This window comes from Pseudophryne corroboree, chromosome 1, assembly GCF_028390025.1.
Source record: "Pseudophryne corroboree isolate aPseCor3 chromosome 1, aPseCor3.hap2, whole genome shotgun sequence".
Lineage (NCBI taxonomy): Eukaryota > Metazoa > Chordata > Amphibia > Anura > Myobatrachidae > Pseudophryne > Pseudophryne corroboree.
In genome coordinates, this window is record NC_086444.1 from 61,498,567 (window position 1) to 61,526,392 (window position 27,826).

Sequence of the window (27,826 nt, forward strand, 5' to 3'; positions counted from 1 at the left end):
AAGATTTTACTCATCGGTAAATCTATTTCTCGAAGTCCATAGTGGATGCTGGGACTCCATAAGGACCATGGGGATTAGCGGCTCCGCAGGAGACTGGGCACAACTATAAAGAAAGCTTTAGGACTACCTGGTGTGCACTGGCTCCTCCCACTAACACCCTCCTCTAGACCTCAGTTAGGATACTGTGCCCGGAAGAGCTGACACAATAAGGAAGGATTTTGAATCCCGGGTAAGACTCATACCAGCCACACCAATCACACCGTATAACTCGTGATACTATACACAGTTAACAGTATGAAATAAAACTGAGCCTCTCAACAGATGGTTCAACAATAACCCATTAGTTAGGCAATAACTACATACAAGTATTGCAGACAATCCGCACTTGGGATGGGCGCCCAGCATCCACTACGGACTACGAGAAATAGATTTACCGGTGAGTAAAATCTTATTTTCTCTGACGTCCTAAGTGGATGCTGGGACTCCGTAAGGACCATGGGGATTATACCAAAGCTCCCAAACGGGCGGGAGAGTGCGGATGACTCTGCAGCACCGAATGAGCAAACTCTAGGTCCTCCTCATCCAGAGTATCAAACTTGTAGACTCTTGCAAAAGTGTTTGAACCCGACCAAGTAACAGCTCGGCAAAATTGTAAAGCCGAGACCCCTCGGGCAGCCGCCCAAGAAGAGCCCCTTTCCTCGTGGAATGGGCTTTTACAGATTTAGGGTGCGGCAGTCCAGCCGCAGAATGTGCAAGTTGAATCGTGCTACAGATCCAGCGAGCAACCGTCTGCTTAGAAGCAGGAGCACCCAGCTTGTTGGGTGCATACAGGAGAAATAGCGAGTCAGTTTTCCTGACTCCAGCTGTCCTGGAAACATATACTTTTCAGGGCCCTGACTACATCCAGTAACTTGGAATCCTCCAAGTCCCAAGTAGCCGCAGGCACCACAATAGGTTGGTTCACATGAAAAACTGATACCACCTTAGGAAGGAATTGGGAACGAGTCCTCAATTCCGCCTTATCCATATAAAAAACAGATAAAGGCTTTTGTATGACAAAGCCGCCAATTCTGATACACGCCTGGCCGACGCCAAGGCCCACAGAATGACCACTTTCCACGTGAGGTTTTATAGCTCCACGGATTTAAGTGGCTCAACCCAATGCGACTTTAGGAAATCCAACACCACGTTGAGATCCCATGGTGCCACTGGAGGCACAAACGGGGGCTGACTATGCAGCACTCCCTTAACAAAAGTCTGAACTTCAGGCAGTGAAGCCAGTTCAATTTTGGAAGAAAATCGATAGAGCCGAAATCTGGACCTTAATGGAACCCAATTTTAGGCCCATAGTCACCTCTGACTGTAGGAAGTGCAGAAATCGACCTAGCTGAAATTTCTCCTTTGGGGCCTTCCTGGCCTCACAGTACGCAACATATTTTCGCCATATGCGGTGATAATGGTTTGCGTTCACTTCTTTCCTAGCTTTAAATAGCGTAGGGATAACTTCCTCCGGAATTCCCTTTTCCTTCAGGATCCGGCGTTCAACCGCCATGCCGTCAACGCAGCCGCGGTACGTCTTGAAACAGACAGGCCCCCTGCTGCAGGTCCTGTCTGAGCGGCAGAGGCCATAGGTCCTCTGAGATCATTTCTTGGAGTTCTGGTTACCAAGCTCTTCTTGGTCAACCCGGAACAATGAGTATAGTTCTTACTCCTCTCCTTATTATTATTCTCATTACCCTGGGTAAGAGAGGCAGAGAAGGGAACACATACACCGACTGGTACACCCACGGTGTTACCAGAGCGTCCACAGCTATCGCCTGAGGGTCCTTGACCTAGCGCAATATCTTTGTAACTTTTAGTTGAGGCGGGACGCCATCATGTCCACCTGTGGCCTTTCCCAACGGTGTACAATCATTTGGAAGACTTCTGGATGAAGTCCCTACTCTCCCGGGTGGAGGTCGTGTCTTCTGAGAAAGTCTGCTTCTCAGTTGTCCACTCCGGGAATGAACACTGCTGACAGTGCTAACACATGATTTTCCGCCCATCGGAGAATCCTTGTGGCTTCTGCCATCGCCATCCTGCTTCCTGTGCCGCCCTGTCGGTTTACATGAGCGACCGCCGTGATGTTGTCTGACTGGATCAGCACCGGCCGGTGTTGAAGCAGGAGTCTAGCCTGACTTAGGGCATTGTAAATGGCCCTCAGTTCCAGAATATTTATGTGTAGGGAAGTCTCCTGACTTTTCCATAGCCTTGGAAGTTCCTTCCCTGTGTGACTGCCCCACAGCCTCGAAGGCTGGCATCCGTGGTCACCAGGACCCAGTCCTGTATGCCGAATCTGCGGCCCCCTAGAAGATGAGCACTCTGCAGCCACCACAACAGCGACACCCTGACCCTTGGAGACAGGGTTGTCCGCCGATGCATCTGAAGATGCGACCCGGACCACTTGTCCAACAGATCCCACTGGAAAATACTTGCATGGGACTTGGCGAATGGAATTTCTCCGTAAGAAGCTACCATCTTTCCCAGGGCTCGCGTGCATTGATGCACCGACACCTGTATACGTATTAGGAGGTCTCTGTCTAGAGACAACAACTCCTTGGACTTCTCCTCCGGGAGAAAACCTTTTTATCCTGTTCTGTGTCCAGAACCATACCCAGGAACAGTAGACGCGTCGTAGGAACCAGCTGCGACTTTGGAATATTCAGAAACCAGCCGTGCTGTTGTAGCACTTCCCGAGATAGTGCTACTCCGATGAACAACTGCTCCCTGGACCTCGCCTTTATAAGGAGATCGTCCAAGTACGGGATAATTATTTCGGCCATTACCTTGGTAAATACCTCGGTGCCGGGGACAGACCAACGGCAACGTCTGGAATTGGTAATGACAATCCTGTACCACAATATTGAGGTACTCCTGGTGAAGAGGGTAAATAGGGACATGCAGGTAATCATCCTTGATGTCCAGTGATACCATGAAATTCTCCAGGCTTGCAATAATCGCCCTGAGCGATTCCATTTTGAACTTGAACCTTCGTATATAAGTGTTCAAGGCTTTCCATTTTAGAATGGGTCTCACCGAACCGTCTGGTTTCGGTACCACAACATTTTGGAATAGTAACCCCGGCCTTGTTGAAGGAGGGGTACCTTGATTTCACCTGCTGGAAGTACAGCTTGTGAATTGCCGCCAGTACTACCTTTCTCCGAGGGCAGCAGCCAAGGCTGATGTGAGGTAACGGCGAGGGGGAGTCGCCTCGAACTCCAGCCTGTATCCCTGTGATACTATTTGCAGAACCTAGAGATCCACCTTTGGGCAAGCCCACTGGTCCCTGAAGTTCCCGAGACGCGCCCCTACCTCACCTGTCTCCACCTGTGGAGCCCCAGCGTCATGCGGTGGACTCAGAGGAAGCGGGGGAAGATTTTTGATCCTGGGAACTGGCTGCTGGTGCAGCTTTTTTCCTTCTTCCCTTGTCTCTGTGCAGAAAGGAAGCGCCCTTGACCCGCTTGCTTTTCTGAAGCCGAAAGGACTGTACCTGAAAATACGGTGCTTTCTTAGGCTGTGAGGAAACCTGAGGTAAAATTTTTTTATTTTTTTTATTTTTATTCCCAGCTGTTGCTGTGGATACGAGGTCCCAGAGACCATCCCCAAACAATTCCTCACCCTTATAAGGCAGAAACTCCATGTGCCTTTTACAGGCAGCATCACCTGTCCACTGCCGGGTTTCTAATACCCTCCTGGCAGAATGGACATTGCATTAATTCTGGATGCCAGCCGGCAAATATCCCTCTGTGCATCCTTTATATATAAGACAACGTCTTAAATATGCTCAATGTTAGCAAAATATTATCCCTGTCTTAGCGTATTAATATTATCTGACAGGGTATCAGACCACGCTGCAGCAGCACTATTTATGCTGAGGCAATTGCAGGTTTCAGTATATAACCTGAGTGTGTAAATACAGACTTCAGGATCGCCTCCTGCTTTTTATCAGCAGGTTCCTTCAAGGTGGCCGTATCCTAAGACGGCAGTGCCACCTTTTGACAAACGTGTGAGCGCCTTATCCACCCTAAGGGATATCTCCCAACGTGACCTAACCTCTGGCGGGAAAGGGTACGCCATCAGTAACTTTTTAGAAATTACCAGTTTCTTATCGGGGGAAACCACGCTTCTTTACACACTTCATTCATTCATCTGATGGGGGAACAAAACACTGGCTGCTTTTTCTCCCCAAAAATAAAACCCCTTTTATGTGGTACTTGGGTTCATGTCAGAAAATGCGTAACACATTTTTCATTGCCGAGATCATGTAACGGATGTTCCTAGTGGATTTTTCCCCAAATAGCTGCTTGTATACATATATTGCGCCTAAATTTAGTGCCCCCCCTCTCTTTTTAACCCTTTGAGCCTGAAAACTACAGGGGAGAGCCTGGGGAGCTGTCTTCCAGCTGCACTGTGAAGAGAAAATGGCGCCAGTGTGCTGAGGGAGAAGCCCCGCCCCTTTTTCGGCGGACTTTCTCCCGCTTTTTCTGGAATACTGGCAGGGGTAATTTTACATCTATATAGCCTCTAGGACTATATATGATGTAGATTTGCCAGCCAAGGTGTCATATATTGCCCTCAGGGAGCCCCCCCAGCGCCCTGCACCCATCAGTGACCGGAGTGTGAGGTGTACATGAGGAGCAATGGCGCACAGCTGCAGTGCTGTGCGCTACCTTGCTGAAGACCGAAGTCTTCTGCCGCCGATTTTCCGGACTCTTCATGCTTCTGGCTCTGTAAGGGGGACGGCGGCGCGGCTCCGGGAACGAACACCAAGGTCGGGTCCTGCGGTCGATCCCTCTGGAGCTAATGGTGTCCAGTAGCCTAAGAAGCCCAAACTACCACCTGTTAGGTAGGTTCGCTTCTTCTCCCCTTAGTCCCTCGCTGCAGTGAGTCTGTTGCCAGCAGATCTCACTGTAAAATAAAAAACCTAAATATACTTTCTTTCTAGGAGCTCAGGAGAGCCCCTAGTGTGCATCCAGCTCAGCCGGGCACAAGAATCTAACTGAGGTCTGGAGGAGGGTCTTAGTGGGAGGAGCCAGTGCACACCAGGTAGTCCTAAAGCTTTCTTTAGTTGTGCCCAGTCTCCTGCGGAGCCGCTAATCCCCATGGTCCTTACGGAGTCCCAGCATCCACTTAGGACGTCAGAGAAACAGAAGCACTGTTTGTCTTGTATGCAGCCAACAAGGTTGGCGCTCCTGCTTCAAAACAGTCTATTGCTCGCTGGATCTGTGACGCGATTCAGCAGGCTTATTCAACGGCTGGATTGCCGTTACCAAAATCGGTTAAAGCCCATTCCACTAGGAAGGTGGGCTCGTCTTGGGCAGGCTGCCCGAGGGGTCTCGGCACTGCAACTATGCCAAGCTACTATTTGGTCGGGGTCAAACACCTTTGCAAAGTTCTATAACTTTGATACCCTGGCTGAGGAGGACCTCATGTTTGCTCAATCGGTGCTGCAGAGTCATCCGCACTCTCCCACCCGTTTGGGAGCTTTGGTATAATCCCCATGGTCCTTACGGAGTCCCCAGCATCCTCTAGGACGTAAGAGAAAATAAGATTTTAAACCTACCGGTAAATCTTTTTCTCGTAGTCCGTACTACTTCGGACTACTTCTGCAAGACTTGTATATAGTTTTGCTTACATAAGAGTTATGTTACAGTTTTCATCAGTCTCGAACTGATGCTGTGTTGTTTCATACTGTTAACTGGTTTGTATATCACAAGTTATACGGTGTGAATGATGTGGGCTGGTATGAATCTTGCCCTTGGATTAACAAAAATCCTTTCCTTGTACTGTCCGTCTCCTCTGGGCACAGTTTCTCTAACTGAGGTCTGGAGGAGGGGCATAGAGGGAGGAGCCAGTGCACACCCATACCTAAAGTTCTTTCTTAAAGTGCCCATGTCTCCTGCGGAGCCCGTCTATCCCCATGGTCCTTACGGAGTCCCCAGCATCCTCTACGGACTACGAGAAAGAGATTTACCGGTAGGTTTAAAATCTTATTATTTATATAGCGCACACATATTCCACAGCGCTTTACAGAGAATATTTTCCCATTCACATCAGTCCCTGCCCCAGTGGAGCTTACAATCTATATTCCCTGTCACATGTACACGCACACACATTAGGGTTAATTTTCGTTGAGATTCAATTAACCTACCAGTATAATTTTGGATTGTGGGAGGAAACCGGAGTACCCGGCGGAAACCCACGCAAGTACAGGAAGAATATACAAACTCCACACAGTTGGAGCCATGGTAGGAATCGAACCCATGACCTCAGTGCTGTGAGGCAGTAATGCTAACCATTACACCATCCATACTGCCCCAGAGTATTATAGAGTAATATAAATAAGAGGCCTGTTTTGGTGAAATTTCATGTTTCTACAGATTTCAAAACATAAAATTATAGCTGCTCTCCCACAATAACCAGGAGACTCCCACATTATTGGGGAGTCCTCTGGACTCTTGGAAGATTAGGTGGTACTCCCACATCCTGAACACTTTAATGTCACTAATCTCTGTCTAAAGGAGGGGGCAATATTCCTGTATTCAGTGGCAAACGCAGGATTTCTAGGGGAGAGGGGGGGGGGGGTTTCCAAATGTAATACACAGTCTACCACTCTGCAGAACATGGAATACTGTATTCATATTTAACACTATAGAAGATACTGTAAGTGGTCATGAAAAGGTTAAACATACTATAATAAATAAGTATGCAGACACAATGGAGACAGTACTGTACATTCTAAGCACACATTCTCCCACCTCATGGTAAGGCTCCTGTCTCTTCTTCCTGGTAGCTACTCTCTGGTCCAGTATACTGATTCAGTGCTCAGATCCACACAAAGCAAACTTCGAAGAAAAAGCTGCTACCACTGGGCATGTGCAGCAGCTCTGCTCTGTCTCTTAACTTGCACAATGTGGCAGCACCTCTAGTAATGAAGCTTGATACGTGAGATTTGCCATGTGGGGGCCCTATATCTAGATCCAGCAATGAATTACATTCCCAGATATTCTCATACAGGGGGTAATTCCAAGTTGATCGCAGCAGGAATTTTTTTTAGCAGTTGGGCAAAACCATGTGCACTGCAGGGGGGGCAGATATAACATGTGCAGAGAGAGTTAGATTTGGGTGTGGTGTGTTCAAACTGAAAGCTAAATTGCAGTGTAAAAATAAAGAAGGCAATATTTACTCTGCACAGAAACAAAATAACCCACCCAAACCTAACTCTCTCTGCACATGTTAAATCTGACTCCCCTGCAGTGCACATGGTTTTGCCCAACTGCTAACAAAAATCATGCTGTGATCAACTTGGAATTACCCCCACAGTTGCAAACAAAAATAAATGTTTAGAAAGTAATCATAAGGATAAAATAGAAGCGTTTATAATACACATTTATTGAAGTTGTTATTTTTAACATTGCTAATAGAATTTGTCGCTCGGAAAACACAAAATATTGTATGTAATGTATTTTGATGACCTTGAGAAACCGGTTACCGTAGTAACGTAATATTTACCGAAACCATTAAATTCATCTCTATTTTGCAGTGAACAATGTAGACATCTTAAAGTATAATGGGGGTCATTCCGAGTTGTTCGCTCGCAAGCTGCTTTTAGCAGCTTTGCACACGCTAAGCCGCCGCCTACTGGGAGTGAATCTTAGCTTATCAAAATTGCGAACGAAAGATTAGCAGAATTGCGAATAGACACTTCTTAGCAGTTTCTGAGTAGCTCCACACTTACTCGGCATCTGCGATCAGCTCAGTCAGTGTCGTTCCTGGTTTGACGTCACAAACACACCCAGCGTTCGCCCAGACACTCCTCCGTTTCTCCAGCCACTCCCACGTTTTTCCCAGAAACGGTAGCGTTTTTTCACACACACCCATAAAACGGCCAGTTTCTGCCCAGAAACACCCACTTCCTGTCAATCACATTACGATCACCAGAACGAATAAAAAACCTCGTAATGCCGTGAGTAAAATACCAAACTGCATAGCAAATTTACTTGGCGCAGTCGCACTGCGGACATTGCGCATGCGCATTAGCGACTAATCGCTCCGTTGCGAGAAAAAAATAACGAGCGAACAACTCGGAATGACCCCCAATGTTCATACATTCAATAAATATTATAATTCTTTATAGAAATCCTGGTCAATTGATACAGTTGCTGGGGACACAATGGGTGCAGTTCACGTCAGCTTTTCGGAGGTGAAACGTTATTAGATACCCCCCAATATCTTGCATCAAATACACTCAAAATGAAATGTACCCCTAACGCTGACTGTGTTCAAGGTACTGTATCTAATAAAGTCATCTGCTGTTGCTTTTCTCTCTGGACTAGCACTTTTAAGCGATTGATGTTACTTACCTGGGACTACAACTTCTGCGCGCAGTCGCCGTCTCCAAGTGGTATTGATCTTCAATGACCAGAAATGCCAAATAAGATTATTTGCAATCATTCTAAGCTTGTATAGAACCCCAGCCAGCTTCATAGCCATCTTTTACAATGCATTCATTGATTTTCAGCAAAGATATTACGTATCGACAACACTAACCTGTTCTCTCCCTGAAATAGTCTCTGTACAAAGTACTCTGTAGCCTTGAACAGGGCCGTTTGCATAGGCCGGAGGTTCCCATGTAATCAGGATCGAGGTGGGTGAGGTAGAAATAACTTGAAGGTTCTCTACGGGTCCTGGGACTTGCACTGCAAGGAAAGAATTAGGTATAATGTTTTTAGTCTAGTTTAGTGGATCTACACCCAAAATACAATCTGCACCCAAAATACAATCTGATTGCAAGAAACAAAAAGTAATAAAAATAAAATAAAATATTTGATTGCGACTGAATGTGCCGAAAGGGTGCGATTACTGTTTAGTGGAAAGCCACAGAACATTTTTCACTCAAGAAGTGATCTTGTGGTTTGAAGTACAGTATCTAGTAGTGAAAAGAGTGGAGAAGTGGACCATGAAGATGTTGCCTATAGCTACTGTACCTATCATTTTATAGAATCTACTTTATAAATACTACCTCAAAGTTGATTGGTCGCTATGGGCAATTTCTCCACTGGTCTAATTCTCTGCTCTTTTCACTGCTTGAAACATCATCCCCTTCATTTTTAGACCTCTTCGAGGTGTTGGTTAGATATGATCAAACTGCCTGCGTATTATTTTTCAGACTAGGGGGATAGCATAAGTTTGGTAAATGAGCAAGTTTAAACTAATACATTTTATGTTATAAAGGGCAAACTATACAGCGAGTTGGAAGTTAAAATTCTAAACAAAATGTAATACTTTTTATTACTTAAAAATATGACTTAAATAATGGTTTCAAAATAAAATAAAAACAAAGTAAAACCCTCATTTATAATGGGAAACTGGAACATCAAACCTCATACACAAATTGCCAACAGTTAACCTTGAAAGCGAGCCATTCACCACTGAATTGGTGTGAACTGCACCACAAACAAGTTGATGATATTGGACTGAATTTAAAATTGGTTCGAAATTCCTTAACATCTCCAGTGGTGGAAACCAGCTGTCAACTTTCACTTTCAATAAAATGTTTCTCCAATTTCAAGATACTGTACATTTTATATGGTAGAGCACATCTTTAGGAACATTCTTTTCAATTTTCAAAAATGTTTCATAGGCACAAAAAAGGACATACACATAACAAATATAAAATTCTAAATATGATTGATTTAAATCAAAATTTGGCTAAAGTGAGCCTCGTCGTAAGATAAAAAATACTGGAAAAATGGGCACCAATAAATACAGAAATTTGCCACATTTAGACAATTTGGTTTTCCAAAAATATATAGAAACATCCATCTAAACTACTTTTTAAGACTAGAAGACCACTGGACTAACTGGAAACCTTAATATGGCTTGAGTTAAATTATATGGGGCCTAATACAGACCTGATCGTTGATGTGCTAAATTTAGCACATCTACGATCAGTCTTCAGACATGCGGGGGGGGGGGGGGGGGGGCGCGCCCAGCACAGGGCTAGTCTGCCCCGCATGTCAGGCCTGACCCCCTTCCTCCCCGCACAAGTACAAAAGCGCTTTTGTACTGGAAGAGTAGCTCCCAGCCAGTGCAGCTCCTGCGCGCTGGCAGGGAGCTACTCGTCTCTGCCCAGGTCGCAGCGGCTACGTGTGATGTCATGCAGCGGCCACGGCCCGCCCTCCCAACGGTTCGGGCACGCCTGCGTTGCCCGAACCACGCACCCTAAACGGTGGCCAAACGCCACCGGACCGCCCCCCCCTGCCCAGCGACCGCCTCTGCCTGTCAATCAGGCAGAGGTGATCGCAGGGTTAAGGCAAACGTTGGCTGTCTGGCATGCGCCGGTGCACTGTGGTGTCGGCGCATGCGCAGTCCAGACCTGATCGCTCGCACAGCAGCGAGCAGGCCTGAATTAGTCCCCCTGCCTCTTAATGGAATTCAATGAGAGATACCACTAGCTCACTTGGTCCAATAGTTTTCCTAAACAAAATAACAGGGTCTATGACTGTAACGGGTGTGGTTCATCAAATCGACAGTGTCTAGGTCGACAATGTTTAGGTCGACCACTATAGGTCGACAGTCACTAGGTCGACATGGATGGAAGGTCGACAGGGTTTCTAGGTCAACATGTGCTAGGTCGACAGGTCTAAAGGTCGACATGAGGATTTTATTTTTTTGGTGTCGTTTTCTTCGTAGAGTGACCGGGATCCCAAATGAGTGCACCACGTCCCCTCGCATGGAGCCTTCGCTTCGCTCGGCACAGATTACCGTTCCAATCGTAGTCCACGTGGATCGTTAAGTTTGAAAAAATTCAAAAAAAGAAAAAAAATGTGAAAAACTCATGTCGACCTTTAGACATGCCGACCTAGCACATGTCGACCTAGAAACCCTGTCGACCTTCCATCCATGTCGACCTAGTGACTGTCGACCTATAGTGGTCGACCTAAACATTGTCGACCTAGACACTGTCGATCTTCAGACCGGATCCCGACTGTAACATATGCTACAGTAGGTGCAGAATCCCCCCCCCCCCTTCCCTCCCCAACCACCACCCGTAGTCATCCATCTGGAATTTTGAGAAAACAAGCTCTAAAACAATACATTAAATAAAAGTGAACATTGTTACAGTTAATTGGATTTTCTGTCCCAATTAAACAAGAAAATAAAAGCTCTAACACCACATAACAATGCGGAATGGAAAGTCAGACCCTGGAAGATTTATCAGCACCGGTGAGCAGATGATCTGACTATGCCACGTGTTTCTATGTAAAATTAATCATTTTAAAGTGCTGTTTTGTTGTATGTGAAGTTCCACATATGCAAGTAGCATTATTTCCATACTGTATACCGGATGAACTTTCTGAATGTGATTAACCTCTCCTCACTACAGAGGGCTTTAATATATGCTGAAGAACCATTCTCTGGAGCACATTGTTTTGTAATTTTTTTAGCTTTCTGTTGCTTCCAATATCTCAGTCTACATGAGACCGGGAATGGAATTACAGACGCTCACCGTAATATCTCGCCTGCACTACTGGGCGAGTTGTGCTGTAAATTACAAGGTGATCTCAGTCTCCTTTTCTCAAGAATCATACTGTAAGTTATCTATGGGAAATGCTGAGTTTCTCTGAACATTGGTTATTATGTTATTATTCCGCTATAGGGGCTAGATGACCTGATACATGTAAACCCGTAACGCCGGAATGCATTATACCGTCACCCCCTTCTTAGGTTATTTTTCAGCGCAGCAGTGTACTGTAGCAAAAGTTTCAATGTGTTAGTGGAATAATTAGTCTGTTTTTTCCTGCTATGTATTATGGGCCTGAATAAGAGATGGACAATGTGGAGATGTTGGATGCAATAGAGCTTTTTCGACACATGCGCGTAAGTCCCACTGCGGATGTGCTGCCATGGTCTCGCAAAGACAGTCGCAGAGAGGATTTATTTGCAAAGTGATTGACAGTAAAGGAGTACTTGTGGGCGGTAACAGGGGGCAGTGGCTCAAACGCATGGGCATTTGCGGCTGCGATCCCATGTGCAGTAAAAAGTGTTCCGGCGTCTAACTTCCAATGTCCATGCTGCGCAGTCATAGACTTAGTCAGAAGTGTGGTGATTGGCCAATGAGCGTTTGATGGTTGTTTCTTTGTGCACAAGCAGTGGATCTAAAACGCCGCCAGTAGGTGTTTCAATCCGAAAATCAGCGGCTGCGACATTTGCATACGTTTCGCACAGCCGCTGCTTACAGCATCGCAGTTGCAATGGCATTTGTGACCGTCTCTGAATAAGGCTTAATGTCCGTGTTGTTGGCAATAAAACTGTACTTACAGTACAACTAAAATCATTGACAGTAAAGTATTAAAAGACTAGGGGGTCTATGTACAGGAGGCAGTCAATTTTCCGGTTGTCAGGATCCCGACTGTCAAGAGACCACCGGCTGAAATCCCCACTCGGGTGGTGGTCCACGCCACCACCCAAGGGGGACTATTACCCTGTGGTAACCGAAGGTCGTTACTGGGCCCGAAGCATAGTGAGCGGACACGCAGCCGTACTACATACTGATCCCCTATGTACTAAGCTTGGAGATAGATAAAATGGACAGAGATAAGGTACCAACCTACTAGCTCCTAACTGTCATTTTTCAAACACAGGGGCACATTTATCACCGAGTGATAAAACTCATGATAAATGGTGCTCGGCCCAATCAGCTTTTAACTATCATGTGTTTGAAAAATGACAGTTGGGAGTTGATTGGCCGGAGCACCAATTCTCATGCGCACAAGTTTTATCATTCGAGGGGGCAGATGTATTATGCCTGGAGAAGTGATAAAGCAGTGATAAATGCAAGGTGATAACGCACCAGCCAATCAACTCCAATATGTAAATAGACAGTTAGGAGCTGATTAGCTGGTGCACTATCACCTTCGACTTACCACTGCTTTATCACTTCTCCAGGCTTAATACATCTGCCCCACAATGAGTCTTATCATTTGTTAATAAATAAGCCCCTAAATCTGTAACACGGTAATTAGAAGCCGATTGGTTGGTACTGTATCTCCATCCACTTTACCTCTTTTCAGAGCTTAGTACATAGACAGCTAAGAGTTTATTTCTTACGTTTTTCTTTTTATAAAATTATGTAGAAACTGCACTTTCAGCATAATGTTATGTTCACCCACTAAATACTATGAGCCAAATGAAGGAGATTTTACAGACATCTCTGAAAAAGAAAGGACTAATTATTGTAGTCCCCATTATTATCAACGAGGAGTATGGTCTGACCAGGGCCAATTTAACCCATGTCGGGCCCCTAGGCTTTCAGGTATTTCAGGCCCCCTTCCAGCACCTCAATCTTTCACCCCACCACAGCTGCCATTGGGGAAGCAAAGCTTATGCCATCATACAGTGCCGTGACTAGGTATTTTAGCGCTGTGTGCAAGAAACGGCATTGGCGCCCCCCCCCCCCACGCAAGACAGGAGCATATAGGGGCTTGGCTTCATGGGGAAGGGGAGTGGCCACAAAATAATGCCAATTCATACTACGGTGCATAGTAGTCTCCATTATTAAAATTACGCTGCACAGTAGTGCCACTACACCAGGTAGAGCCCCTTTTACACATTACGGCAGACGGCATCCCCCTTTTTACACATTACGGCAGAGACAGCATCCCCCTTTTTACACATTACGGCAGACAGCATCCCCCTTTTTACACATTACGGCAGACGGCGTGCCTTTTTACACATTATGGCAGACAGTGTCCCCATTTTTACACATTACGGCAGACAGCGTCCCCCTTTTTACACATTACGGCAGACAGCATCCCCCTTTTTACACATTACGGCAGACAGCATCCCCCTTTATACACATTACGGCAGACGGCGTGCCTTTTTATACATTATGGCAGACAGTGTCCCCATTTTTACACATTACGGCAGACAGCATCCCCATTTTCACACATTACGGCAGACAGCGTCCCCCTTTTTACACATTACAACAGACAGTCCCCCTTATTACACATTACGGCAGAAAGCGTCCCCTTTTTTACACATTATGGCAGACAGCGTCCCCCTTTTTACACATTATGACAGACAGCGTCCCCCTTTTTACACATTACAGCAGACAGCGTCCCCCTTTTTACACATTACGGCAGACAGCGTCCCCCTTATTACACATTACAGCAGACAGCATCCCCCGTTTTACACATTACTGCAGACAGTCCCCCTTATTACACATTACGGCAGACAGTGTCCCCTTTTTACACATTAAGGCAGACAGCGTACCCCTTTTTACACATTACAGCAGACGGCGTGCCTTTTTACACATTACAGCAGACAGCGTCCCCTTTTTACACATTACGGCAGACAGCGTCCCCCTTATTACACATTACAGCAGACAGCATCCCCCGTTTTACACATTACGGCAGACAGTCCCCCTTATTACACATTACGGCAGACAGCATCCCCTTTATTACACATTACGGCAGACAGCGTCCCCCTTATTACACATAACGGCAGACAGCGTCCCATTTTTATACACATTACGGCAGACAGCGTCCCCTTTTTGTACACATTATGGCAGACAGCGTCCCCCTTTTTACACATTACGGCAGCCAGTCCCCCTTTTTACACATTTCGGCAGCCAGTCCCCCTTTTTAGACATTACGGCAGCCAGTCCCCCTTTTTACACATTGCGGCAGCCAGTCCCCCTTTTTACACATTGCGGCAGACAGACACGAGAGAGAGCCGCAGGGGAGAAGGAGGAGGAGGGAGGGGGACTTGTGCCGCAGCAGCGCTATGTCATTGGTAGCGGTGCCGCTGCAGCACTCCCATCTCCTTCTGTATTGGCTAGCCACTGCTGAGAATGCTGGGATGGGGGAACCGCATCCCAGCATTCACAGCAGCGCCGGGCAGCCAATACAGAAGGAGAGGGGAGTGCTGCAGCGGCGCTGCTATCAATGACAAAGCGCTGCTGCGGCTCAAGTCCCCCTCCCTCCTCCTCCTTCTCTGCCTCCGGCGCTGCTCTCCCTCCAGCGCGGCGCGCGGCACCCAGCAGAGGTGGCATGTAATGAGTCAATTTGACTCATTGCATGCCGCTGGCAGTGCGCCATCAGTGTAACTGCGCTGTGTACCAGGCACACCTGGCACATAGGTAGTTACGGCGCTGCCATCAACACTTTCAGTATTGACACAGACAGCGATACCCAGTTGAAATAAAGTCTGCCAACCTCCTTTCTCACAGCACAATCATTCTTCCTTTTCTTTTCTCTTTTAAAATAACGCTAGTGTGCCATTGGTCCGCTGAGTCTCCCCCCTCCCATTCATCGATGACTACAGGTGTGCCTTGCTACAGGACAGAGGGCAAAGTGCCTTTGATCACTGCTAGGGCGCAGGTAAGTGTCTCAGCAAAACAATAGATGGACCCCTAGCCCTTGCAGTGCCCCTAGACTTCAGCCTAGTCAGTCAGTACTATGGATAATACGGCTCTGGGTCTAACCCCGGTGCACCAAGCTTAGATTTTCAGAACTTAGACCTCTCCGATCCCTCTCCAGCAGCCTCCATCCAGCACCGGACACTGGCACTATGCACACGCGCAACTCCAGTTTCTCAGGATGAGTGTTTCGAAAATGAGAAACTCTCCGAGTGACTGACAGTTAGTACATAGCAGTGATATTATTGAAACGAATGAAATATGGACGGTTATTAATTGCAGCACTGCCACAATTACAAATACAGAGTCACCATAATGTGATCTATTTTTCAGAATATAAGAAATTACAATGAGCAACTCTATATAATGTTGTACCATTTAAAATGTATTATAATGATGATAATAATGTGTGTTTTAAAATATGTTTAATAATTTCTTAATAAACTGAAGGCATGCCATGATTAATAGTTAAAATGCAGAGAGAAATAATGCAGTTATTACCAATTACAGGAAATGATAAAAAAAACAAAAACATTTTTAAAACAATTAATATATCTGATGCCGCACTTGCTGTTGTGTTTATTCAAAGTGAAGTTCAATAGTAAAATAAACATTACATTAAAGAAAACATATGTAGTTTGATAAAAAAAACATAGTCAAAGATAATATTGTTTTATACAAGTTTTACAAAAAGGTGATCTGATTGGGGAGACTGCATTGAACCGGTATTTGACTTCCTGGATACTGCAGATCCAGAGACTGATACAGCACCTGGAAAGATCGAGGGGAATCCTTGGTATATTAATATGCTGTTTTGGGTGGACGTTTCATGACACCCCACGAAATCCGGTACGCATTCTAGCCTAGTCTGTGGTGGATTGCTGTATATGAAATTCAGTTTTATTAATATAATTCTTTGTGGGAAATACTTAACATTATTTTTGTGAAATTATTGAATAAAAACAATACTACTCTATATCCTCCTTTCTTTTCCAATTTTTGGGTTCATATGGAATTGGTTTCCTATCGGGAGAAAGGAGAGAATCAAGATTAAGAAACAAGATTATTGACATTCGAGCCCATCCATTGAGACTGAATTTGGACTGTAACACTAGAGATCCCAGCAGAAAAAGGGAACAGTGTAACTTTGTGGTATTTAAATCTGCCATCTTTTTTACCCTGGACCAAGAGGGTGCGCACGGTTGCTTACACTTGTTGTTATAATATTGTTTTATGTTTTTATTACATTGTCATCCTTTATGTGTCATTTTATATTAAATGGTTTTGTATTTACTCCAACAAAGGTGGTCATTCCGAGTTGTTCACTCGCAAGCTGCTTTTAGCAGCTTTGCACACGCTAAGCCGCCGCCTACTGGGAGTGAATCTTAGCTTATCAAAATTGCGAACGAAAGATTCGCAATATTGCGAAAAGACTTCTCTGTGCAGTTTCTGAGTAGCTCGAGACTTACTCTTCCACTGCGATCAGTTCAGTGCTTGTCATTCCTGGTTTGACGTCACAAACACACCCAGCGTTCGCCCAGACACTCCCCCGTTTCTCCAGCCACTCCCGTGTTTTTCCCAGAAACGGTAGCGTTTTTTCACACACTCCCATAAAACGGCCAGTTTCCGCCCAGAAACACTCACTTCCTGTCAATCACATTACGATCACCAGAACGAAGAAAAAACCTCGTAATGCCGTGAGTAAAATACCTAACTGCATAGCAAATTTACTTGGCGCAGTCGCACTGCGGACATTGCGCATGCGCATTAGCGACTAATCGCTCCGTTGCGAGAAAAAAATAACAGCGAACAACTCGGAATGACCCCCAAAAAAGTGTAGCTAAACATTTGCTAATGCATTTTCACAAATCTTTTCTGTGTGTGTCATGAACCATCTACTTATGCGCTGGATAAATAAGAGTTTTATTGTGTAAGTGTACGTTGTATTGTGTAGGTGTACATGGGGGTCATTCCGAGTTGATCGCTAGCTGCATTCATTCGCTGTGCAGCGATGAGGCAAAAAAATGGCACTTCTGCACATGCGTTTGTGGTGCAATGCACACGCGCGACGTACTATTGCAACGAATGATGTAGTTTCACACAGGGTCTAGCGAAGCTTTTCAGTTGCACTGCTGGCCGCAGAGTGATTGACATGAAGTGGGCGTTTCTGGGTGTCAACTGACCGTTTTCAGGGAGTGTTCGGAAAAACGCAGGCATGCCAGAAAAAAACGCAGGCATGGCTGGGCGAACGCAGGGCGTGTTTGTGACGTCAAAACAGGAAGTGAACAGTCTGAAGTGATCACAAGCGCTGAGTAGGTTTTGAGCTACTCAGAAACTGCACAAAAAAACTTTGTAGCCGCTCTGCGATCCTTTCGTTCGCACTTCTGCTAAGCTACAATACACTCCCAGTGGGAGGCGGCATAGCGTGTGCACAGCTGCTAAAAACTGCTAGCGAGCGATCAACTCGGAATGACCCCCATTATACATTTAGCCGGCAATCTTTAAGTAAATGGTGCCTGGTCCACAATGCAGCGACGGACTGAATGGCTGGTTTTCATTTGTAAACCCAAACTCCATAACCTGATCAATAATTCCTGTTTCACTCCAGTACAACAGAACGTGAAGTCTAGACCTCAAGACCAGCGTTATATACTTATATGTTCCCTGGTAGGATTCTATTACCCTGTATCTGTTCTACCAGGGACAGACCTTGGTTGAGATATCCATAGAATCCTCTCACTGCACAGCCCGGTGTCACTGGTTACGCTATATAAGTAAAGCAATAATAATGATAATTAAGATAATGATATAAGCGAGTGGTGTTACTCTATTGCATTACTTTTATTTCTATTCTTTATTTTTCTGTCCCTCCAATCTGCGCTGTAGGTAAAAATAGAATCAGTGAAGCGCCATAAATCCAGCCGGTCTCTGTGTTTAATCTGACAGTTCAAGGCTCTTACAATATTGTATGGTATGTCCTATTGTCACGGTGTAACAAAAGCAGGTGTAACAGGCTTCTATTAATAATCCCAGTGATTAGAGAATTCTGCTCACATATTATAAAAAGACACAAAGGCCCTTTTTAGGTTCAAACCACATAGCCAAGGTGACAAATAAAAATGAAATAAATAAAAAGCAGGTGCAATATTTAAAAACATTGTCTTTCCAGTCCTACGATAGTGCACAGAGATGAAAAATAAGGAAAATGGGCAAATAATAAAACTGCTTTATGCGTGTGTGTGTGTGTGTGTGTGTGTGTGTGTGTGTGTGTGTGTGTGTAAATACTGTATACACACAATGCAATTGCACATATATTTGTACAATGCTTTCATTGTGAGTTATGAAGTTTTCTTAGCCCATAAAATTGACCTTGTGTTATTTCAGATATATATTTTTACGTTTCTTTCAAGAGATACGGTCATTAGGTCAACGCCATTTAGGTCAACAGTCATTAGGTCGACCACTATAGGTCGACATGCATTCGGTCGACAGGGTCACTAGGTCGACAGGTCAAAAGTTCGACATGAGTTTTTCAAATTTTTTATTTTTTGGGGGACTTTTTGATATGTTACGATCCACGTGGACTACAATTGGGAACATTAACCTGTGCCAAGCGCAGCGGTAGTGGAGCGAGGTGCCTTGCCCGAAGCGCGAGCCATGTGAGGGGACACGGTGCACTAATTGGGGTTCCCCGACACTTTACGAATAAAACAACACCAAAAAAAGTAAAAAAAAACTCATGTCGACCTTTTGACCTGTCGACCTAGTACATGTTGACCTAGTGACCCTGTCAACCAAATGCATGTCGACCAATAGTAGTCGACCTAATGACTGTTGACCTAAATTGTGTCGACCCAACGACTAATACCCCTTTTTTCAATTACCTCCTACCCTCCAAAAAATCCTGAAATCCCAGGATTTGAAGCTCCAATCCTAGGATTCAAATCCCGCTGATTTTAGGCCAAAATCCCAGGATCCCGCCGATCCCAGGACTGACCACCCTAGCTACAACATCCAACTGCAGGAAAATAAAGACTGTGCAACGTTTCATATTTTAAGGTACTGGATTGTGATAAGAAAAATCAGGACAAGTCCTCATTTCTTTCAAACCATTAGTAAATATTAGTAATGTAAGCGCTTCTCCTAAAATGCTGCCCAGAACACCAAGATTCCGAGTTATATTTTAGCACCATAATAATAGGAGATAAATCAGTATAAAATGAAGATTAGGTAAAACACTACTATGTTATTTTATATAACTGGAAAAAAAGGCAATTAAAATAATAGGATGATGTAATATGTAAATTACAATAAAAACAATTTATTATTTTACTACATGTACTTACTGTGTGACTATGTCACCATGCAGTAGAGTCCATTTATCAAGTCTACGGAAAACTTGGGTGCTACAGAAAATGATTCATGTAGCTATTAATATCTGTATGACTAGTGTTAGAGGAAACCCCATTTATCACATGTGAACCCAACAAAATGACTGGAACCTCCACAGATAACACCGCAATTAGTACCCAAATATTATTATCCTTTATACTGTATATAAGGCACCGCGAGGGCTCCACAGCCCAATATATACTGGAGGAACAACAATAGCAACAAGGTCTTCATACAGACTAGTTGCATAAAGAAAACAACTGTACAGATGTGTATAATTAAAACCCACAGGTGAAGTAATTACAGAGGGAGAGAGGGTCCTGCTGCTAGAGAGGCTGTGGGGCAGATGTTTTAAGCTAGGAGAAGTGATAAAGCGGTGATAAACAAGTGTTTAGTGGACAGGGATAACCAGTGGCTGAAGTGAAAATTTTGAAGTGGGGGTATGGAAAAGTGAACGTTGTAATTATGGCATGCTCCCAAAAAGGGGCGTGGTCACTGTAAAGGGGGCGTGGTCTTCAGTGTAGTTTACCACCCCTTATGCACATTTTGCACAACAATAGTAGGACCCCGTACTACACGGTATGAGCCGAAATTCACATTAGAGCACATGGTATGAGCCGAAATTCACATTATAGCACACGGTATGAGCCGAAATTCACATTAGAGCACATGGCGGTAAATTTACTAAGATGGGAGTTCTATTTAAGATGGGATGCTGCCCATAGCAACCAATCAGATTCTACTTCTAATGTATCTAGCACATTCTAGAAGATAATACCTGGAATCTGATTGGTTGCTATGGGTAACATCCCATCTTAAATAGAACTCCCATCTTAGTAAATTTAACCCATGGTATGAGCCGAAATTCATATTAGAGCACATGGTATGAGCCGAAATTCACATTATAGCACACGATATGAGCCGAAATTCACATTATAGCACACAGAATGAGCCGAAATTCACATTATAGCACATGGTATGAGCCGAAATTCACATTATAGCACACAGAATGAGCCGAAATTCACATTATAGCACACGGTATGAGCCAAAATTCACATTAGAGCACACGGTATGAGCCAAAATTCACATTAGAGCACACGGTATGAGCCGAAGTTCACATTATAGCACACAGAATGAGCCGAAATTCACATTGTAGCACATGGTATGAGCCGAAATTCACATTATAGCACACAGAATGAGCCGAAATTCACATTAGAGCACACGGTACGTGGATTACAAAGAGGACAGAGCTACCCTGGATTGTGTGAGTATAATTTTATTCACAGGTACCCCGTGGATTCTACATGGAGAAGTGGGCCGAGCCTCGTGTGAACATAGGTAAGTATGGTGGTCATTCCGAGTTGTTCGCTCAGTAATTTTCTTCGCATCGCAGCGATTTTCCGCTAACTGCGCATGCGCAATGTTCGCACTGCGACTGCGCCAAGTAAATTTGCTATGCAGTTAGGTATTTTACTCACGGCATTACGAGGTTTTTTCTTCATTCTGGTGATCGTAATGTGATTGACAGGAAGTGGGTGTTTCTGGGCGGAAACAGGCCGTTTTATGGGAGTGTTTGAAAAACGCTACCGTTTCTGGGAAAAATGCGGGAGTGGCTGGAGAAACGGAGGAGTGTCTGGGCAAACGCTGGGTGTGTTTGTGACATCAAACCAGGAACGACAAGCACTGAACTGATCGCACTGTAAGAGTAAGTCTCGAGCTACTCAGAAACTGCACAGAGAAGTCTTTTCGCAATATTGCGAATCTTTCGTTCGCAATTCTGCTAAGCTAAGATACACTCCCAGTAGGCGGCGGCTTAGCGTGTGCAAAGCTGCTAAAAGCAGCTTGCGAGCGAACAACTCGGAATGAGGGCCAATGTGTGTATGTAGGTGTGCATGTATGTAATAAAGTTTTACTGTCACGGTGTGTGTGTGTTCTGTTTTTTGTTGGGTATTTTTTTTTGTAGTAGTACTACAGGTACCAGTGTGCCCGTTTTCCCCTCGCATGCTGGTACTTGTGGTTCTCCAAGTACCAGCTTGCGGGGGAGGCTTGCTGGGACTTGTAGTACTGCTACAAAAATCAATATTCTTCTTTTTACACTTGGCTATCAGCCCCCCATCCGCCGACCTTGGATGGGTGGGGGGACAGCCTCGGGCTTCACCCCTGGCCCTTGGGTGGCTGGAGGGGGGGGGACCACTTGATTTAAGGGGTCCCCACTCCTCCAGGGTACCCCGGCCAGGGGTGACTAGTTAGTGATTTAATGCCAGGGTCGCAGGGACCTATATAAAATTGTCCCCCGGCTGTGGCATTATCTCTCTGACTAGTGGAGCCCGGTGCTGGTGTTAAAAATAAGGGGGACCCCTACGCTTTTTGTCCCCCTGTATTTTTGGCACCAGGACCAGGCGCAGAGCCCGGTGCTGGTTGTTTAAATATGGGGGATCCCCTGTCAAATTTTTCCCCATATTTTTACAACCAGGACCGGCTCAAAGAGCCCAAGGCTGGTTGTGCTTAGGAGGGGGGACCCCACGCAATTTTTTTTATGTTTTTTAACTCTTTAAACACTGTTTTTAAGGTACACAATGAAGCCCTGCACGGATCTCACAGATCCGGCCGGGATTCCTTATGTTTTGTCAGGCAGTGTTTTACTCATCACTCCCGTAAAACACTGCCTGACATTACAAATCACATCGACATTGGAAAAGATGAATGAGGAAAACTCGGCAGCTTAGTAAATGACCGTATCAGGATTCAAAAAGTTGCAGTAAAATGTACCCGATACCATTCGAGATCAAACACCCTTAAAAACGGCTAAAACACGAATATTAGTAAATATACCCCATGGTATGAGCCAAAATTCACATTAGGGCACACGGTATGAGCCGAAATTCAGATTATAGCATACGGAATGAGCCGAAATTCACACTAGAGCACATCGTATGAACCGAAATTCACATTAAAGCACACCGTATGAACCGAAATTCACATTAAAGCATGCTGTATGTGCCGAAATTCACATTACAGCGCACGGTATAAGCCAAAATTCACATTAGAGCACGCCGTATGAGCCAAGATTCACATTATGCCACACACATAGCCACATATTTACATACTCACAGCCACATACAGTATACACACACACACATATACAAATGCACACATATATACATATAGCCACATATATACACACACACACACACACATATAGCCACATATATATATATACACACACTGTCCCCACCCTGACACTCTCTTCCATAAGTTCCCCTCTGCTCACCAGTTGCCGGAGTATCACCATACGGGACCCGGAGCCGGGCAGCTGCGCTGTGGAATGGGAGCCGGCCTCTCGAGTTGTCATCTGGAGAAAGCCGGAGCTGGGCAGTGGAGCTGTCGGGGGGCGGGAGCCGGAGCCTTGGCGCAATCACTTATTACTTCTTTATCACTTCTCCAGGCTTAATACATCTGCCCCTGTGACTGAACACAAAGGCAGCAAAGCTGGGCACGGTACAGGCCAGAAAATTAGGAGGAGGGTGGTAGACTTGGCTACAGAGATGAGTTTTAAATGCACATATGAAGACAGGAAGGTGGGGTGATTGTCTAGACCCGAGAGAGAACAGGAAAATTCCTGGAGTCAGGCGTGGGAGGAGGAGAGGCAGCGGTCATTATAACGCAAGGGGGCAGGAGAAAATTTAATTGGGAATGAGGAGATGTATACAAGTGAAAGGTTGTTGAGGGCTTTGAAGGTGAGATGGAGGAGTTTGTATTTCAGCCCTGAGACAGTGAGGTGATTGTCAGAGGGGGACAGAAGAGGAGTGAGAGGGAATATAAGGCATGTAGCAGAATTACAGTAAGGCTAGGCTGGAGGAAACAAGGGCAGAGACAGTTAATCGATTGAGAAGTAGATTACAGTAATCAGGGTGAGAAATGAGGGTGTGGTATGCGTGACCAGCGGTCAGGAGACTGGCGGTCAGCATACCGACGCTGGTATCCCGGCAACGGAATGTTGGTAGGGGGGGGGGGTTGGGTAAGCGCAACAAGTCGTGGACACCCACGAGTGGGAATATTCCCTGTTCATCGGCATGCCGACCGTCGGGATTGTGAGGGAGCGGGATGTAGGGGGAGGTATTGTGAGCATCAATCTCCTGACCGCAGGTCACATAACTACATCCCGAGAAGTGATGAGAGCACGGATAAAGGATTTAGGCCCATATTTATCAAGCCTTGGAGGGTGATAAATAGCACAGTGATAGAGTACCAACCAACTAGCTCCTAACTGTCATTTCAGCCTGTGACATGTCAGTTAGAAGCTGATTGGCTGGTACTTTATCACTGTGCTATATATCCTTCTCCGTGGCTTGATAAATGGGGGCCTAAGTGACTTTCAAGGGGGGCAGATGTAATAAAATGGGGAGAGTTAAAGTACCATCCAATCAGCTCCTGTCATATTTCAGACACAGCCTGTAGCATGGCAGTTAGGAGCTAATTGGCTGGTACTTTTTCTCTCCCCACTTTACGACTTTCCAATGCTTACTACATCTGCCCCCTAGAGGTGGGACATCCAAGTAGAGATGGTTGACAAGCAGCGAGTTATAGAAGATAGGACAGGAGGGGAAATGCCAGAGGAAGGTAAATAGATGGGGGTCATCGGCGTACAAGAGATATTGAAGAACGAAGGTGATTATGATCTTGCCAAGGGCAGAGGAAGAGATATGAGACAGAGCCTTGGGAAGCACTGACAGGAAGGGAGAAGGGAGGTGAGGTGGAGGCATGAGTGGAGACAGAGAAGGAACAGTTGGACAAGTAGTAAGAGAACCATGAGAGTCCACTGGCACAGAGGCCAAGCGAGTGGAGGATTGGAAAGAGGGGGGGTGGTTCACAATGTCAAATAATGGTGTCTGGTGGGATATTGACGCAATGAGTTAACTATTGGTAATATGAGTCTCATTAATACTAGTCATACCAGACGCCACTGGTGAGGAACGCAGTTTTTGGGGTGGACAAATGTTCTGCCTATCATATCACTTGTGTTTCATTCTGCAATATAGCAAAGTTACAGCATTACCTGAGCACAGGTAGCAGCTGCACCCTAATCTGTGTATCTGTGCGTTGGGAGCACTGATTATACACAAACTGTAGAGGATCCTTTAATTTTTAATGTATAGAAATTAACCATGAAAAGAAGAGTAATCCTCCTGCCTGAGATTTAGCCTAGCACATAAAGAATATTTCGTCTACTATAATAAGTCATGAAATATAGGAAGAAACTGATCTGGGAATGACCTCAGGAAAAGATTCATGGATTAAAAGGAAATTCTACATCCTCGCTAATTAACTTGCTGATTGAAATGAATGCATATTTTACAGAAGCTATTAATTTACCAAACTCATATACAGTCCAGACGACAGCAGAGCATTTATCTGTTGCTATACTGTCTCACTCCTTTCCCCTCTGTGTAATATCACTTGCTTTAGGTGTGTGGCCACATTCCAAAGGGCCTACAGTAGAAGCTGCGTCTAATGAAAAGCAGTGCAAATGAAAGGCATCTTCCAGTCATCCATGAACGGCGGTAAGGCCGGAGGCCGGCACATCTGGAGTCACCGTCAAGTTCACACCAATGCAGCCTCTACCTGCGTCTCTTCTATCTTTTTCTATACTTTTCTAGAATGAACTTTTTCTAAATGACCTTTAGTTGAAAGGTTGTCTGACAAACATGTATACAGTATCTGTGTATAATTAGGGCGTCAAAAATATAGGTTGGGAAAAGAACATAGGTGGAATGTTATGAAGTCCACGTTAAACCATGCCTTGTACATAATTACCCTTTTTAAAAAAATTGTCTGAGTTTGGCCTGAACCCGCAAGGCCGCCGAACTTGGAATTCATTACATCCCAGGGGCAATTCCATTATCAATTATCACCATGGGGTGTCCTGTTTCTATGGCACCTTGGTTCTACCACCATTGCAAGTATTTTCTCACACCCCATGTGGGGTGCAGTGGGGAAGAAGGGGGGGAGGGGGGCAGAGCTACATGCATCATGGCCCTGCCCTCCTACTGTTCAAAACCCCAATTTGCAGTATTTTGCAGCCGAAGGGCAATGCTTGGATGACACAAATCAATACAAATAATGACATCCAAGTACCCGAGTGAAGTGGGTGGCACCCGGAGAATGGATAACTCTGTTGGGAGTCCTCAACTCCTTCCATCCTTCCAGGAAAGTTGGCAAGTATGATCGAATCCCATTTCAATTGAGACCATGACGGTGAGTCTAATACCCCTTTTCCACTTCCGCAATATCCGGGGATATTGTGAGGTCTACCCGGGTCGCGGCCCAATGGAAAAGGGTCGATGAAAAATAAACCAGGAATCCCACCCGGGTAGCTACCACGATCGTACCCAGGATGGACCCGGGTAAGGCTGCAGTGTAAACAGGTGACTCAAGTTCCGTAAAAATCCTATGGAGGGCTGGCTCACTGGTGCTTGGAGATGGCACCACGAGAAGGAAGACCCGCCGCTGGAGAGGGAATACACGCTACTAACCCGGGTCTAGCCTGCAGCGTGTGAATGGGGTTTCAAGCCACTGTGGAAATGGGGTATACTGTAAGTGACCTTTAGTCTATTTAAGAGCATATTGAATGTGGACTATACACTAACCCAGGGGACATTCATTACAATTGGTGCAATGGAAAAGGGTGATGTTGCCTACAGCAACAAATAACTTTATTTTACTAGTTCAGATTATAATGCTATACTTTCTCCTAACCGTCCGTGTCTGCTATCAGCCAGAAATACAGAGAGCCCGCAGACTAACCAGCACAATGAGAATAAATCAGACAAGCCTTTTGCATTCTGGTATTTCCAGTCCTGAGCTGATAACCTTTTAAACGCGCTCTTTACAAGTTTGTCCTATTGATTGCAGCGGAAACCACTTTCTGTGTTAAATGCGAGCACAATTTACACAACCTCTGACTAACAGCAATTGTTTTACAGTCAATTTCACATTGTCTCATGTACGCTATAGGAGAGGGTGAGAGAGAAAGAGAAAGAGAGACAATGAGAGAGGAAGAGAAGAGACAATGGGGGTCATTCCAGGTTGATCGCTCGCTAGCTGTTTTTAGCAGTCGTGCAAACACATAGTCGCCGCCCACAGGGGAGTGTATATTCGCTTTGCAAGTGCGCCTGTGCAGCCGAGCTCTGTAAAAACATTTTGTGCAGTTTCTGAGTAGGTCTGAACTTACTCAGCCCTTGCGATCATTTCAGCCTTCTGGTCCCGGAATTGATGTCAGACACCCGCCCTGCAAACGCCTGGACACGCCTGCGTTTTTCCAAACACTCCCAGAAAACGGTCAGTTTACACCCACAAATGCCTTCTTCCTGTCAATCTCCTTGTGATCGGCTGTGCAAATGGATTCTTCGTTAAATCCATCGCTCACCAACGATCTGCTTTGTACCCGTGCGATGTGCCTGCGCATTGCGGTGCATACTCATGCGCAGTAGTTACCTGGTCGCTGTGCTGCGAAAAACAGCAGCATGCAATCAGGTCGGAATGACCCCCCCATGAGAGAGAGACATAGGGAGAGAGAGAGAGAGGGAGAGGAGGTTCAGGGGCTGATTCTGAGTTGGGAGAGGCATGTCTAAATGCAAATCTAAATTGGAACGCAATAAAATAAAGTTGTCCAGCATTCTTGGGCTACATGCAAAAGCAGCCAGTATTTACCCTGCATGCAAAACAATAAATATATTTGAACCCTTGCATTGCAACATGGATTGTTCCACGTACAAAGTCTCTTGCTTTTTGTTTTGCTCCCACCCCAGCCAGAATCAGCCCCTCAGTGCATAGCACGACAGCACGTTCTCCCAGCTGCACATTCATTTCTCATTTCTCCTATCCTCTGCACCAATTACATACACTGTGCAGCGCCCCCAGCACATCACCATGCTGCGGGAACACGTCTAGCCCTGCTAGGACCTCAGCTTG

At 45.3% G+C, this 27,826-nt stretch overlaps 1 protein-coding gene across 3 annotated transcripts in view; it reads right to left on the reverse strand.

The window, feature by feature from the left end:
- The window catches only part of DCC (DCC netrin 1 receptor), a 1,035,978-nt gene that overhangs the window by 262,871 nt on the left and 745,281 nt on the right, over nucleotides 1-27,826 (reverse strand). For all 3 annotated transcript variants that reach the window (XM_063960065.1, XM_063960057.1, XM_063960048.1), the window contains exon 10: nucleotides 8,590-8,738. In XM_063960065.1, the coding sequence (XP_063816135.1) occupies nucleotides 8,590-8,738 (149 nt within the window). The remainder of the gene's footprint in view (nucleotides 1-8,589; nucleotides 8,739-27,826) is intronic.